The following is a 14,794-nucleotide window of genomic DNA, read 5'->3' as shown; positions in this document are numbered from 1 at the left end:
ACGACCTCCGCACACCAAACCCCCTGTGCCCTCCCTACGAGACCCCCCCCAAAACCAAGCTGTCCCTGTGCAAAGGCACCCTCAAATTGTACCCACTGCTGAGAGAGCTCAGAAAGCTCTCATTGCCTGTAGAAGGATGCATTTCACCCAGGAGAGCAGCACCCTTAGCCTAAAGGCTCTCCAAAACCCACGAGGTTTTCAGGGGAAGAAATTCGGGCCAGCTGCTAGCTCTGTCTTGGGGCAATGTAGATGCACCCCAAAAGCGGAGGTTTGCCCCTCCCTGGGCTGTACAGAGCTATTCTCGAGGCTGCGTTAGCCCCAAGAGCTAAAAGGCAGAGCCACAAGTTCACTCCCCAGCTCCAGTTTCCCATCTGTCATGCCCACTCACCCCTGCCCACGTAAAAAAAAAGAAAGAGCGGAACAAGGCGATAACTCTTTTCCCTCCCCAAATACCTAGAAAATTAGTATGAGTCAAAGCTCTAGCTACCTGCAGCATGAATGCAAACACACCAGAGCTTCCTGGTAGATGCCGAGAAGCAACTCCGCAGCTTGTTTAATTAATCAGCCCTTCTGCTTCTTGCAATATCCTCCAGATCAGACCCGTGTCCTCAGCTCCCCTGGCCACACAAAGGGCCTGAACTCAGCTCTTGCCATTCATTACCTGAGCCCCCTGCAGTGTATTTAGGCTTGCACTGCTCAGCTCTGCTTAATTCACCCCAATTTCTCATTGGAGTCACAGAGGAAAGGAAACCTTTCCCAGTGTCCTAGCTAATACCTCCCTTCTTCCAAGATGCTTGCATCTCAGGCCAAAGAAAAGGCTCCCTTTCAGCTTTTCTGTGTGTCTAATTTAGGCCTGGAAACAAGAAGAATTTTTATAGGTCTAGAAAGCTGTAACAGAGCTTGCAAGGGCAAGCTTCAAAGTTCAGGAAAGGAAAGAATCTGGAGACCCTACAGAGCTGGTTACAATATGGCAAGGTTAAGTGACCTTTAGTTAATTATTCTATAGAAACACTACGAATTCTGCTTATAGAAAATCAGAATCAGGTTCCTAACAGTAAGTTTATATCCCTGACAGCACCAGGCAGCCTTCTGCAGAGACCTTCATCTTGAACTGGCCTGCCAGGAGCCCCTGACCTGCAACCCAGCTTCTAAAGAACAAAGACCTTCACTCTATCTGCCCCTCTCTGAGCTAAGATGCTGCCAAGCGCTGCTCTCCAAAAGAAAGCCAGGTCGGCAGCTCCAGAACCCCTGGCTGACCTGAGCCCAGAAGCAATAAGCAGAGCTGTACTGCAAAGGGGATTTTATAGCCCCTGTCTGCTGTCCTGGCACAATCTCATCGTGAGAAAAAGCTGCGCCTGCAGGAAAATCACAGCCAGGCACTGAGGATAAAGCAAGGATAATATCACCCATTTACAGTCCTATGTTTTGGGGTTTTTGGCTGATGGGGAGAGAGAGTTGCAGTGCAAGGGCTGCATTACAGAGAACGTCCTTGCTACCACAGGTGGGTCTTGGAAAGCTAAAAAAAGCCATGGGGCAACACAGAAATTTTCCAAGTTCATGGACAGTTCTATAATCTGAATGTTCTGTTGTCTTTGTATGTCACGTATGTCAGAGTGATGGGAACTTGAAATGGGCAGTAAAATAGTAAAAGACATTTTTTTTTGGTGATAATATATCAACCTAAGAAGTGAATGAGGCTATATAGCAGCTTTTTTTCTCATTCATAATTTTAAAATGCTGAAATGCCTACATTTTAGTCTATCTGGCTACAAGCTTTTAAAGTAAATGTTTATAAGTCCCTGAGAAGAAAGACGTAAAATGAAACAAATGACAGCTTTGAATTATAGTTGTGACGAATATTGTCATAATAAATTCTCTCCTCACCCAAAAGAGCGATGAGGGATTCCTCCTGTACCGCACCATGTTTTCACAAGTCAAATACAGCTACTTGTTCAATTTATAGCTTGCTTTTGGGCTGAAAGTCTCCACACGTGTTACAGGAACTCAGCTGAACATGATTCAGAACTATTTGTTTAAGAATACCATGTTTCTAGATCATTTAGGTTGAGATTTTCTGGGTTGTACAAGGGCTTTTGCTACCCAAGTCAGAGGCACTGATGTATCTAAATCCTCTGGGCAGCGTGTCAAGCTATAATCTTCTAGAGGTGTTGCTCTACAGCTTGTTTCTACAGCTATAATTGCAAGAGGAAGGGATGCTGAAATGGTCGTCAAAACAATGGTTTCATATGACAGATTAGCCATTTTCAACACCATGGTCCTTATCTGAGTTGTAATGTATATTAATCACCAATTCCCTACTTTAGCTCGATTTGCTGTTGCTACGAAAGGGGATGACAATTTAAACGACTGCTTCTGGAATACTTGGCTGGTGTGCACAGCTTTGCTCTGAACCAGATTTCCAGTGGAAAATGAATCCATTTAGACACGACGGCTACACATTTTGCCATATCTTTATTGCACTTTTACCACGTTGCAAACAATTCCACAAAAATGCTGCAAAAGTAAGCCTAGAGCTGCTGAAAGCAGCTTTTTACCCATATATGTATATATTTACACAAAACTATCAAAAGCAAAGTTGAAAAGTAGCAGCTCAGCTATGATAGTCTAGAAAGATAAGAGCTGCCACCTCCTTATGGACAAATAGTACAACTTGTCATTTTACATCACTTTGTAAAACCAACATTCAAGTATTCCTGTCAATGCACAATCAGTGAAATTCCCTTCTGGTAACCACTGTATTTATTATTATTATAATAATTATTATTTTTTGCCTTTAAAAGTTCATAATGCTTTAACCCTTTAAATACTGAGTAGCTGGGAAAAAAAAAGCATTCAATTTAAATAAGATACAGTGGATTAGAGCACTTAAAGGGTTAACACAAAATACTAAGTGGACTGTCACCACAAATAAAGTGTGAGTCACAAAACTATGCCGTCCCTCTTAGTTAAATTTGGTAGGTAGGTCTGGGGTTTCATAGATATACCATATATAAATACAAAATATTAAGTAAAGGCCTCCTTGCTATACAAAAAGGACAGGAGGTGTTTTGCTATCAGACTGTTGTCTGTCAATGATCTGAGTATTTTCTGAATCTTTTCATAATCTCTCTTTAGGAATGAAAAGCATCACATTAGACTTATTTTTCTTAATGAACTAATCCTTTGCAGAGTCTACACTTTACCTACTTTGGGAACAATTATAGCTCATTTCTGAATTCACTGAATTCACAAAGTGGCATATACAGTCTTTTGCAAGACTTCTTTTTTCTTTTTCCTCTTTGAAACTTCTTTACTTGGCTGGTAAAAACGTAGTCTTGCGATTTCACTACCTCTCGGTCGTAACAGTGTTAACATCAGTGTTAAAGTCATTTTCAACCACATTGTCATAACCATCCTTTTCTATACAGTCACTAACAGCCTTGAGGACAATCCGCAACCGCCTGTCCATCGCCTCCAAGTGAGGCTGGTAGAGAATGGGAGCTATTTTATCTTTTAGTAAAGATTCCTTCATCAAGAGACTGAGTTTGTATTCCTCCTTGGCTAACAACTGTAATCGCAGATAGGTAGACTTCCTTATTCTAAAGAGAAAAAGGAGGGAAAAAAAAAAAAAAGCAAATCAGTATTTTCATCACTATTGATCTTGACAGGGCTAAAAGGCATACAGTCAGCATAGCAATAATAGTGTAAAAACCTTATTATGTGATCTGAAATGATGAGGACCAGGCACTGTCACAGTCCTAATGAGCGGCTGGCATTGCCACCTGGCCAGCGATCTTTGGGAGCCCTTAGAAGTGGAGAGGTTTTGGAGCACACTCTACAGTCAAGTACGGGCAGCCTCCGTGTTCCCCGGCTGGCTAAGGCACCCATCGGACCTGGTGCAGCTTTCACAGCATCGTGCCCATCCTGGCAATGACACGCGTGGCGCGTGTGGCATTGAGCTGGGACATGGGCGATGGCAGTGGGGGCTCCTGCTAGTCCACCCTGCCGGGACACCCAGAGCCTCTGCAGAGCTCACCCCGCATCCCAGTTGTGCAAAGCTGGACCTCTAAATATCACCTCTCCTCTCTGAAAATCCTGGCCACGGGCACTGAGGCAAGCCGTCGTGAAGCACTTGAACAAGCTGGGCTAAGTTTTGCCACTTGACTTCCACGGGACGTGTATTTTGTCTTAAGAAAGCCTCTCTCACAACAGCTCACAGCCTCGGTCCTGCGAGGTCCTGATCTCAACAAAGCGCTTAACGTGTTAGTGCGAACGCTCAGGGCTCGCTCAGGTCAGGCTCCCTGGGCAGGATGATAACATTTCCTCCTCTCCGTGGTACGCAATAAAAGATTCACTTCAACATTTCAGTCCTATTAGCGGAAACAACTGTATAAAAAGGGAAACAACTCCAGAGGTGAAACGTACCTGCAGCACTGATTTAAAGGCACCAATATGGAAAGTTCGTCGTGGGAATATTTTCCAAACCTGTTTAATGATAAGAGCAAGAGCATGACAAACACTGTTTTAAAGACTAACTTTTTTCTTTTTTTTTTCTGCAGAAAGATTATTAAAGGTATTTACCCTCTTCCATTATCTAAGTGGATAATAAATGTTTCATTTCCAAACTTCTCAAAGGTTTCGTAGTGATGTCGATCCATGTTACCTATGGAATAAAGAGAAAAAAAGACCGTTCTCACTCTGGCTTGCTGCTGAGCCTGCAGGCCAGGATAATACAAAAGCCATGGTTCAGTGAGAAGCCCAGTGCTCCCGAGACATGATGGCTGTGTAGGGCAGAGAAAGCAATGGATCTACTGAGCATATTCGCTTCTACTGTGGAAACCCCAAAGGGCACGATACTGGAAGATGGGCTGTTACACCGCTGGGAGCTTTTCAAGCTTTTATACTTAAGCTCTGGGGGACCCATCAGGAGACAAACCCAACCTTCCCACCCTCCAGCAACCCCTCCTGGTGTACACCAAGGAAATCCCTCTCAAGTACGATGGCATCTCAACTGTTTGGGAAGCCTGGTCATCTGTGAGGTAGCTATGTCCTAAGCCAGCGGAGCTTCATTGGTGAAAACGAGCTCTGCTACGCCAGCGCTGGGTCAGTATGGCGTGCAAAGCACCCATGGTACACGTGCCGGGTGCGAGATTTAGCTTAGGGAGGGGAAAATGCATCCTTCAAGCAGGGATGTTAATCCATATGACTTTGCTAATATTGTATTAAACTTTTTGAACTACGACCAAATATCCTTTTTTTCCTCTAGTAAGAACTTTGTCCAAATTTCTGGCTGCCTGGAAAGCCAAAACGATATTATGGCTCTAACATATGGATCAGGATGCTACTGCACTGGTACAGCTGACCAGCTCTGGGCACCCACGGCAGGCAGAGGCGTGATCTGCTTCTAAAGGTCAATGTGCAGAGTACTGGTGCCAAGCTACGAATTTTGTCTTCATGGCAGGGGTCTTGAGCCACTTAGCGATGCCACATATGGCTCCTGAGCTGTGATTTGGCCTCTTCTGCTGCAGCCTATCGCAGAAATCTCAGTAGTGGCAATGGCAGAGGATGTGTCCGTGCTGGCATGTGTCCAAGGATCAAGTATGGATATTGGCACCTTACAGGTATACTAGCTGCAGCAGAACAGGTTTCATATGAGAATGTCTCAGTGTTAACCACTGAGCAGGCTTGGAATAGGTGACTATTACCTGCTTGTTAATAATTATTTTATTCCAGTCAGGTTACATAAACACAAAAAACCTTCCTGATACATACCACAGTTGCCTTTGTGACCAAGCAATACTTCTTTTCTTCCCCCCCTCTGACAGTTTATAGAGCAAGCAGCAGTGCGTACTACTGCAGGTTGAGAACAATGTGCTAATAATGAACAGCACTTGCATGTGCATCCAGGAGCCATACATTACAATGGTAAAGCACTCACTAAAGCAAACTCTGAAGCCCTTAACTGTTGTGACGTAGACTAGCCTGACCCGCGTTCATCAGCACCCTGCATTTCTGAACATCTTTGTTCCTTTAATCTGCACTGATGGGAATATATAACCATGTAAATCTGCATTTTCTCATAATCATCCAGAACGGCACATACAGTAAATGCAGCTTCATCCACGCTTTAGCAAACTGCTGAGCTATGCAGAGCGGTGTAGAAAGAAATGGTTCTTATTCTAATTAAATGTTGCATTTAATTTTTGAAAGAGATGAAACTTACCCATTAGGAAATCAAAAACTGTCATATCCATTATATCCAGAATTCTGGTCCCACTGTCATACGGGGGGGTTTGTTTAACCTCTTCACAATAATCTGGATCAACTTCCCATCTGGAAAAGCCAATATTTCGATATTTTATGCGACATACAAAGCTTACTGAGTATTACCAAAAAAAATGTTATTTTGCAAAGATCTAGTTGCATCACGTTTGATTGAGGGCAGGGTCAGGTAGAGGCAGCAAATTCTTCAGGCTGCTTCCTGTAATGCAGGCAACCGATAAAGATTGTGACTGATGAAAAAGGAAGAAAATCACAAGATTGAAAACTATCTGGCTAATAGCTTAAAGATTTAGGAGACCAGCTGCACCATCAGTCATATGATGAGAACATCTGAGACTTGTTTAGGGCTGCTGATAGCAGTGAATCTTTCTCTCTCGGATAGAACTCAGACAGGTCCCATTGCATCCTGTCAAAGCCACTGGAGGTATCTGTCCCACGAGGGAATTATGCCATTGAAGGTCCTTTCAGGACCATAAGCTGGAGCTTCTGGCAAGTGTAAGGACTCTGTCCCTTCCCAGGAGCTGGACCTGCTGAAGAAATGCAGATGCTCTCCTAAGCCTCGATGCGTCAGATCAGGCAAGGGCAGCAACTGTTAGCACCGCTTTATTTTCCTCTCGCCCTTGGCAGCTGGCGTACCCTTTGCTCACCACTACTCACTCTGCTTTCTTGCGCTTGTGGTAGGAACGTCTCCAAGGGTTCCTCCAGGTTTTCCTTTTTGCTAAAGACAAATCGGGTAGGAAAGCAGCCAGAGACCCCTCGATCTGATCTGGTTTTCCACACAGGGCGTGCTCTGTTGAGCAGTAGTAGGAACATTCCCCATAGAAGCAGATGTTGTTGGCTGGCAAATAAAGGAAAAGAGTTTTAAAACCTACCCTTAAATTAGTGTTCAGGAATTCACAAAAGCACTGATGTATGTATGAGCAGAAATAAATCTCGGACCCAAAACCCCGTTACCACACATAGTTTTCTTCCACTGAAACCACTAGAAAGACATTCACTTCAGTGCCTGGGATCACGCCCTATGCTGAGCTCTCTGTGACTATTTCCAGTCTATTTATATTCCAGAAAACCAAACTTTTTTTTTTTTTTTTTTTAAATCCTTTCCCTTCTCCTTTCATTTTCCCAGACTGATACATCCTTTGGGATATATTTGTTACCCCAGGCTGGAACCCCAAATGCCACAGCTAAACAAGTGGCACGTGCCCAAAATTAAGTCACCTTTCAAAATCTTGGCTCATTTCTTTAAGAACAGACAACAACATTTCATTCAGCTACTTGCTGGTATGAGAAGAACTGGCAGTTTTACTAAGGAGAATTATTTACCATGAAGACTCATGTGGGGGTGTGTGTGGAGGGTGGAAATAGCATAGATGTAACTCTGTCAGCACACATCTCAAACACAAATTTCTTTCTCCACGCATCAAGTTACTCCAACAACCAAAAAAAAAAACCTGCAGCAGGTTTTGGAGCGTGTGTTACCTTAAAACCTCCCCAAAGCTGCCACCACATATTTCTGCACAAACAAGAACACCCACCTCTTCACAAGAACCCTCTTCCCACATGAATTCACTGAAGGTGGGAGAGCAGCTCATCCTCAACCCCCACCAACGCTGGACCATGAACAAGAACAGCAGCACAATGCTGATCGTCTTGTCGATGTGCTACAACTCTTTTGACATTGCTTTATGCACGTAAAATGTCATTAGAGGAAGACTGTGCCCTTTCCTTATGGTAATGCACGAAGCTGAGAAGTCACATTGCTTCCTCATTCCCCACAAGGCCCCTAAATTCAAATATCGCTTCCGAGCTACTCTCCCTTTGGGCAGGATCAGTATAAATGAGGCAAGAAGGGCTGGTGAATAGAGGGAGGTGATTTTTCTGCCTGCCACAGAAGACCACGCGGCTTGGAAAGGTAAGCCGGCGGGTTTTCACGGCAGCGATGCCCTGCAGTACGCGTCCCTGCCCATCACCCTGATGTCCTCCCTGGTCCGGACCCAACCGACGGGTGGCAAAGTGCCGAGCGGAGACGGTACGCTGCCGGGGGGCAATGCAAGGGAGACGACGAGTCAAGAGGACAGGGAGCAATACCGGTGCTGGTGCTACGGAGATAACAGGAGGGAGGGAGAAACAGGGCAAAGAGCTGCGACTGGGGAAGGAGGAGGAGAGCGTGGAAGAGCAGTAAGGTCTCATAATGTTCTTGACTGTATTAATTAACCGTATTATCCAAGACCAACTGCTAACCTTGGAATTACGTCATGTAATTGGACGAAAAGGCTGGTGTGTTACTACTTGACAGTTTGCCTCAGCTCTTCATTTCCAAGCCTCTGTCAATGGCCATCAGATTTGTCCATTAAGTTGTGATTACTTTACTCTGGACACAGCCTTTTTGAAACCCTCTGTTGTGACTGACTCATAAGGGTCACCCATCTCTCTGTGCTCAGGAACAACTCCAACCCAAACTGTATATTTACATTCACAGGGTTGGCTCATACCAGTTAAATACATCCTGACTCAGTCCAGAAATATTTACCCTGTGGTCAAAAACCTCGCTGACAATTACTGAAAGAAAAGTACTTCAGGGAACAGAAAGTGAAGAACAGAAATTAAAAAAGGAAGGAAGGGAGCACTCAGCATGTCTATACTTTTAATTTTGTAATTTAAAGCATTTTACCAGGCAGAATATCCTTTCTTAAAAATTATTTTAAAAGCTTTTTCTTACGTAGAAGGCATACTTAGTCCCTTACCATTTGAATTAAAGGAACAGTAGTTTGAGACTTCCCATGAGCTAAGAAGTGACCATGTCCTTGGCTGATAAGCCACTCAGCTTGGCTATTTCCTATGAACCCGAGCACAAATCTTGGTACTGCTCATCACACGGTATGCCTATTAACTTCTAAACAGAACCCTCACTCATTTTCCCTTTCAAGCAACTCGGGAATATAACTCATCACTCAGAGTGAAGTTTCGAAAACCATTTTACAAACTGCATGGGAAAAGAGCAATCATGGTTAGGTTGGAAAGGACTCTGGAGGCCCCTAGTCCAAGCTACAGCTTCAGGCCAGCTTCTCCAGGTTAAAAAAATCTGAAACTCTCAGCTTCTCCTTGTTACCAGCTCCAGGACCATCTCAGTGGCTCTCCTTCAGACTCACTCATTTCATTAGTCTAAAATCAAGTCAACACCTAGACAAACCCAACCTAACGCAAGCCTTGGGCGTGCTGCCCTGCAGTCTATAACCTCTCATGGGTTTCCTTTTCAAAAATGCTATCACAGCCTGGACTTGGCACAGCTTTTGCAGGGCTAACACAGGTGCTTCAGCTCCACCTTTGATCGTCCTGGCAAAACCAGGAGGGCTTCATGCCTCCCTGTGAACCTCGTCCATAATTCAGGATGAAAAGCGAAGAGTTGTCCAAGCACCTGTGGGCAGCACTGCCAGCTGCAGGCAGCCTGCAAACTGGGGGGGGTCCTACTGGGCCCATAGGAAGGTTGGGATATTCTCAGCCACTAAAAACTGGGGAGAAACATCTGTGATTTATAACCTTAAAAGAATTACTGCAGACAAAATATTTCAAGGGGTTCCAGGCTGCCACAAGGGATGATTTACAAGAAATCACATACAGATGCTGCTTGCTACAGGCTAGCACCGAAGAATTAGGAGATTTAAAGAGATCCCTTATTCCCCGGGCACCTGCTGCCTCAGTGGGAAGGTAGGGCTGCAGCGAGGGTTTATGTTTCCAGCGATCTGAAGCTGCAGTGGGGCTTGTGCTCCAATTCAGCTGTGTCGGCATTACCCGCTCGTCTGTGGAGGGAGAGAACCCCCCACAGATTTATCTCGATCGTCTGAGACAATTTATCTTCAAGGGTTTCTATGACCTGACTTCCACCTGGCAGCGGGAAGCTGATGCTCGGTTATCTGCCGCCGTAACAGTTTTGCGAAGAGCAAACGGCCCAGCAACGCCCCTCCCGCGCTATCGCAGCCTCTGCTGCTCACTATGTAAATCTGACCTTTCAAAGAAGGAATTATATTAAACACAGCATTTTGCACAGTGGGAAGATAAATACTGTGTTTAATAGTTTGCTTCTGAATTTAACTTCGGGAACAATGAAACCCTGCTCCATATTGTCAACGAAAGCAACTGGGACTAATCATTTGACAGTAATCACACATTCGTATCCAGATAAATCTTCGGGAAAGCTCGGGGGCTATGGCAGTGATGGCATTCGCTGCCGCAGTGACACAGCTAGCACGTGTGCTGCCTGCACCACGCCGGGCCCTTCTGCTCCTGCTGGGCTCCTCCAGCTATTGATTTTCCCACAGAGCCCCCATCGCCTGCAATGGGAGTCCGAGCGATGGCGGGATGCATCCTGTCACTAAGACAGCAAACTTAAAAAAAACCAGTAAAAAAAAAAAACCACAGTAAAAAACGGTAAAAAACAGTAAAACCGCAAATGTATTTCTCGGTGAGAAGTTATTTTCAATGGCAAAGCTTTTTCTGCTGGCTGTTAATTCTCCCTGTGGGCTCAGACCTGTGGTACTTGGTCTCCACGGCTCCCGTCCGATTTCTGGGGGTAGTGGAGATGAAAGGATGCTGTATCTCAAGTTACTATTAAAGAAATTAACTGCTTTGATTGATACAGAATAGACATCCTGATATGTCTACCCTAGTTGTTATATACAGGCAGTGAGATGAAGCAGCCTGAATTATCTGGGGAAACATTCGTTTTTAAGGTTTCTTAAAAATGCAGAAAAAAAAGAGGCACCAAATATAGAAGAACACAGTTCTCAATTAAGACTTCAAGGTGCAGTAGCAAGCCTCTTTGAAACCTAAGTAGGTGACCCACATTCTGCACAGCAGGCTGAGGGTGAAATTCCAGCTAGAGACACAAGCCCAGTGCTTTGCTGGCAATCCCACGCTAAGAGCAGGGTTTGGCCTTTCAAAGGCAAAAATAAGAGGGAAAGGGGAGATGAGGCCTGTTGGAGTGTGGCCCTTCTCCTCCCATGAAAATTGCCCAGCCCGTATGTTCCTCTCTTATTCGAAACGGGTGTTTCTGTACACACCCCTGGCCCTAAGTACACCTGCAAAAGAAGTCACCGCCAAGAATTTGTGCTCCTGCAGAGCGGGTAGAAAAATGGCAACAGCACCAGTGCTGGCAAACCACAAAGGGAAGGATGTTTATACATGCTGAAATGTTCAAATGCTGCGAATTTGCAACTTGCAAACTCCTGCTTCATTAAAAAACAAAATTGTTTCCCCAAAGCACTAGAGAGGCAAGAGAAGCCCAAGCAGTGTTGCAAATGTCTGATTTTCATTATCTGAGGATGAATGGATACGATTCGTAATGAAATCCATGCAAAAATCATGGTCTGGTGATCGAAACTCCAACTAATTACAACAATTAAGAACCAGAGTGTCTGTGTACTCGTCTGTACATTCTCTGTGCGTCATCCCAATAGCTGAACAATAATTCTTCTCAGGAAGAAAAGGAACAAGTGGAGATACCTTAAAGCAAATTGCTTGGCAGAGCAATTCTTTTATTGAGATTTGCATGACTGTTAATAGAGGACATTTAGCAAGCCTGTGCAATTGGAGTACTGGAAAGAATCCTGAATATTTACTACAGCAATGCATGAAAAGATCTTTCTTCTACCTGCTCAAAATAATAGGTAATTCAGAATTGCTATTGTTTGCTGAGAGGGGAAAAAAAATCCATAATCCCTTGGAATTGGCTAATATGAACAAAAATGTAGTGCTTACTAGCTGTGTAACATTGATTTCTTTAAGCTGCTGCCTCAATTACTTCCAAAACGAAGGCTGACATCATTAATATGTCTCTTTTTTCTTAGCAAATTACCATTCATTTGTAAGACTAGCAGGGCTACTGCAGCCTGCCCTACTGCAAAGGATGTAAAATTCATTTAAATAATTACTGACCTAATTCCATTTCTCACGTTTAGTCCAAACTGCCTGGAAGTGCACTTTTATGCAATCTGCTTCCTCTCCGAACGCAGCCTAATGCATCGGCCGACCTGCCCGCTCGCAGCCATCGCCATTTCCCGATGGAAGAAGGGATGTCGCTCCGCAGCCCGCTCTGAAGCTACAACCGCCTCCAGCATCCCGGCCCTGATTTCCACGCCTGATGGGACAAGTGAGATGGCCCAGGCGTGGAAATGCAGTGAGGTTTCTTCCAACACATCCCTGCGCCGCTCCAGGGAATAACACGGTGTATTGATGAGCGTCATCGATATTTACCCTCCGAGGGTTTCCACCGCAAACAGTGGTCTCCCAGCCTGAGGGGACGAGCTTTCTATAAAATCAATTCTATTAGTGCTCGTTTAATTTTGAGAGATGTATACGGGTGCACGGAGAGGGATACATTGCCAGCAGCCACCGTGCGTCCCCGTGACCATTAATTGCCGGGGAGCACCGCTGGGGATAGAGATGCAGAGACACGGCCACCTGGAAGGGAGTCCCAGAGCGGCCTCGATAGCTGAATGCAGGGGCACAGACCGGTTCTTGCAACTATCTATACCTCACACCTCAATTTCTCAGCTTTGTAACCAGTTCTCCCTCAAAACCAACTGACTTTGCTGCCCCTCACCTGCCGGAGGGGACCAGCGAGCCTTTCCCAGTCGTCCCCAGGCTCCCCATTCCCTGCCCATGCTCACCTCCCCAGGCCACAGGGCTCATCCCAGCACATCCCTCTTTTCCCTTTTCTGCCCTCAATCTGCCGCTTGAGCTGCCTGCTAGGTTTGTGAATTTGTTTCTAAATGCTTAATTTAGGACCTTTATTACTTTTTTCATTAAGCATTAATTAATGCCTGCCTCTTAAGGTCAGTATGAACTACAAGACGGAGGTTGGGCATATGTTAATGAGAATCCGACTAATTAAACCAGGGACTTGTAGGGAAGAACTCTGACAAGTAACCAACATGATTTAAGCAAAGTGTATTGATTTAGGAAATGTAAAATTGAAAGAAAAATTAATTGCTTAAGCGTTTTATTCTCCAGAAAAGCCTGATTCATAGTTAATCAAATATTTTAATTGAATTTATCTGAGGCCTCTAAATAAATTTGAATAAAGGATTATGCTTGGATCATCCCTTGGATGTCTAGAATTTCATAATGACAAGATAAAGATCTTCATCCGAACCGGCAGCCTTAACTCTGCATTGCCGTGCTCTGGCTGCTCTAAGCTGCTCAGTACTTGAGTACAGTTTTATAATTCTCAGAAATCACTCAAGTTCAGCCCTAAGCCTTGATATATAACCTGGGAAGACTAAAAAGCAAGCAAACCTACTAATCCGTGTCTTACTTGCTAAAATGGGAATAAAATGGCTTATATTTCAAAGGAGCCAAAGTACCTTGTGCACATAAACAGTCACAAGATTTTTTTGCCATCTTTTGTCTGTGATTGTTTGCCTACAAAAAATCAAGCAAAAAAAAAAAATGTAGACAGAGAGAAACAAAGAAGAAGAGGGAGAGAAAGCGACCGAGGCACAAGTGCCCAGCTGGAGCACACAGAAATGTCTGCACATCAGGTTTGGTGAACAGTGTCACCATGTACTGTCACCACTGTCACCATGACTGTACATGTAAAACTGGAGCGCTCATAACACGGGGTGAGATGAAATCTCTTGTAATTATGTAATGGATTTTACAAGTGAAGTTACTGGAATAAATAACTGTCTGCTCAACTGTGTCCTGCAGAGCTGAACATAAATATGAAGCTAAAAATAACAGCCATAATAATGACTTTACTGGTGATCACAAAAGTGTGATAAACATTTTAAGAGAGAAAGCTCTGCAATGACAGGGCTGGCTCCTAGCTAACAGCAATAAATTACAGTTATGTCGGAAGAAACTGTAATTAAGTCTTTGGATCTTGACTTTAGGGATCTCGGATAAACAGATTCTGGCCAATCACACACGGAGCAAGGGAGAGATCTCCAGAGATTTCTGCTCCAGATTGCCTGTTACACAAGTCACAGCCCAAGTTCAGCAAAGCACATTTGCACGCAGCTGAAATAATATGAGTTAACCTCAGTGGAACACAGCTACATGCTTTAAATTGAACGTTTCCCTATATAGTTTTTCTTGAAGAACATACTTAAGCATGTATTTTTGTGCCTTTAACTCAGAGCCTTAATTTCCCCATCTCAGCATCCCAGATGCTAAACAGAGATGACACCACTTTCTCCCACCCTTTGCCCATCTTCTCCTATTCCAGTTGTACATTCTGGTGAGCAGGGCATGGTTTTACCCTGTTTGTAAAATTCCCACCCTGTGGAGCTCCATCCTTGGCTGGTGCCACCAGACGTGAAAGAGTGAAGAGTAATAGAGAGTGGTATCGGTTCCTGGGGTCAGCCCTCAAAGCAAGAACGAGGACTGGGGACAATTCAGGTCACTTCTACTCTGGCCTCTGCCCAGCAGAGAATTTGAGCTGGAAGCAGGATATGTTACACATCTATTTGCTTGATTTTTTTCAAACTCCTGTTGTAATAAAAACTGAAGT

At 44.4% G+C, this 14,794-nt stretch overlaps 1 protein-coding gene across 1 annotated transcript in view; it reads right to left on the bottom strand.

Moving 5' to 3' along the window:
• Positions 1–3,279: 3,279 nt before the first annotated feature.
• The window catches only part of FAM20C (family with sequence similarity 20, member C), a 58,042-nt gene continuing 46,527 nt past the window's right edge, over positions 3,280–14,794 (bottom strand). The window contains 5 exon segments of the mRNA XM_010570245.1: positions 3,280–3,599; positions 4,426–4,485; positions 4,582–4,663; positions 6,224–6,333; positions 6,940–7,120. Of these exon segments, the coding sequence (XP_010568547.1) occupies positions 3,347–3,599; positions 4,426–4,485; positions 4,582–4,663; positions 6,224–6,333; positions 6,940–7,120 (686 nt within the window). The 3' untranslated portion in view covers positions 3,280–3,346.

This window comes from Haliaeetus leucocephalus, unplaced genomic scaffold, assembly GCF_000737465.1.
Source record: "Haliaeetus leucocephalus isolate CR32 unplaced genomic scaffold, Haliaeetus_leucocephalus-4.0 Scaffold295, whole genome shotgun sequence".
NCBI lineage: Eukaryota > Metazoa > Chordata > Aves > Accipitriformes > Accipitridae > Haliaeetus > Haliaeetus leucocephalus.
Note: the sequence above shows the minus strand (reverse complement) of the source record. Positions and strands in the feature narration are given on the sequence as shown.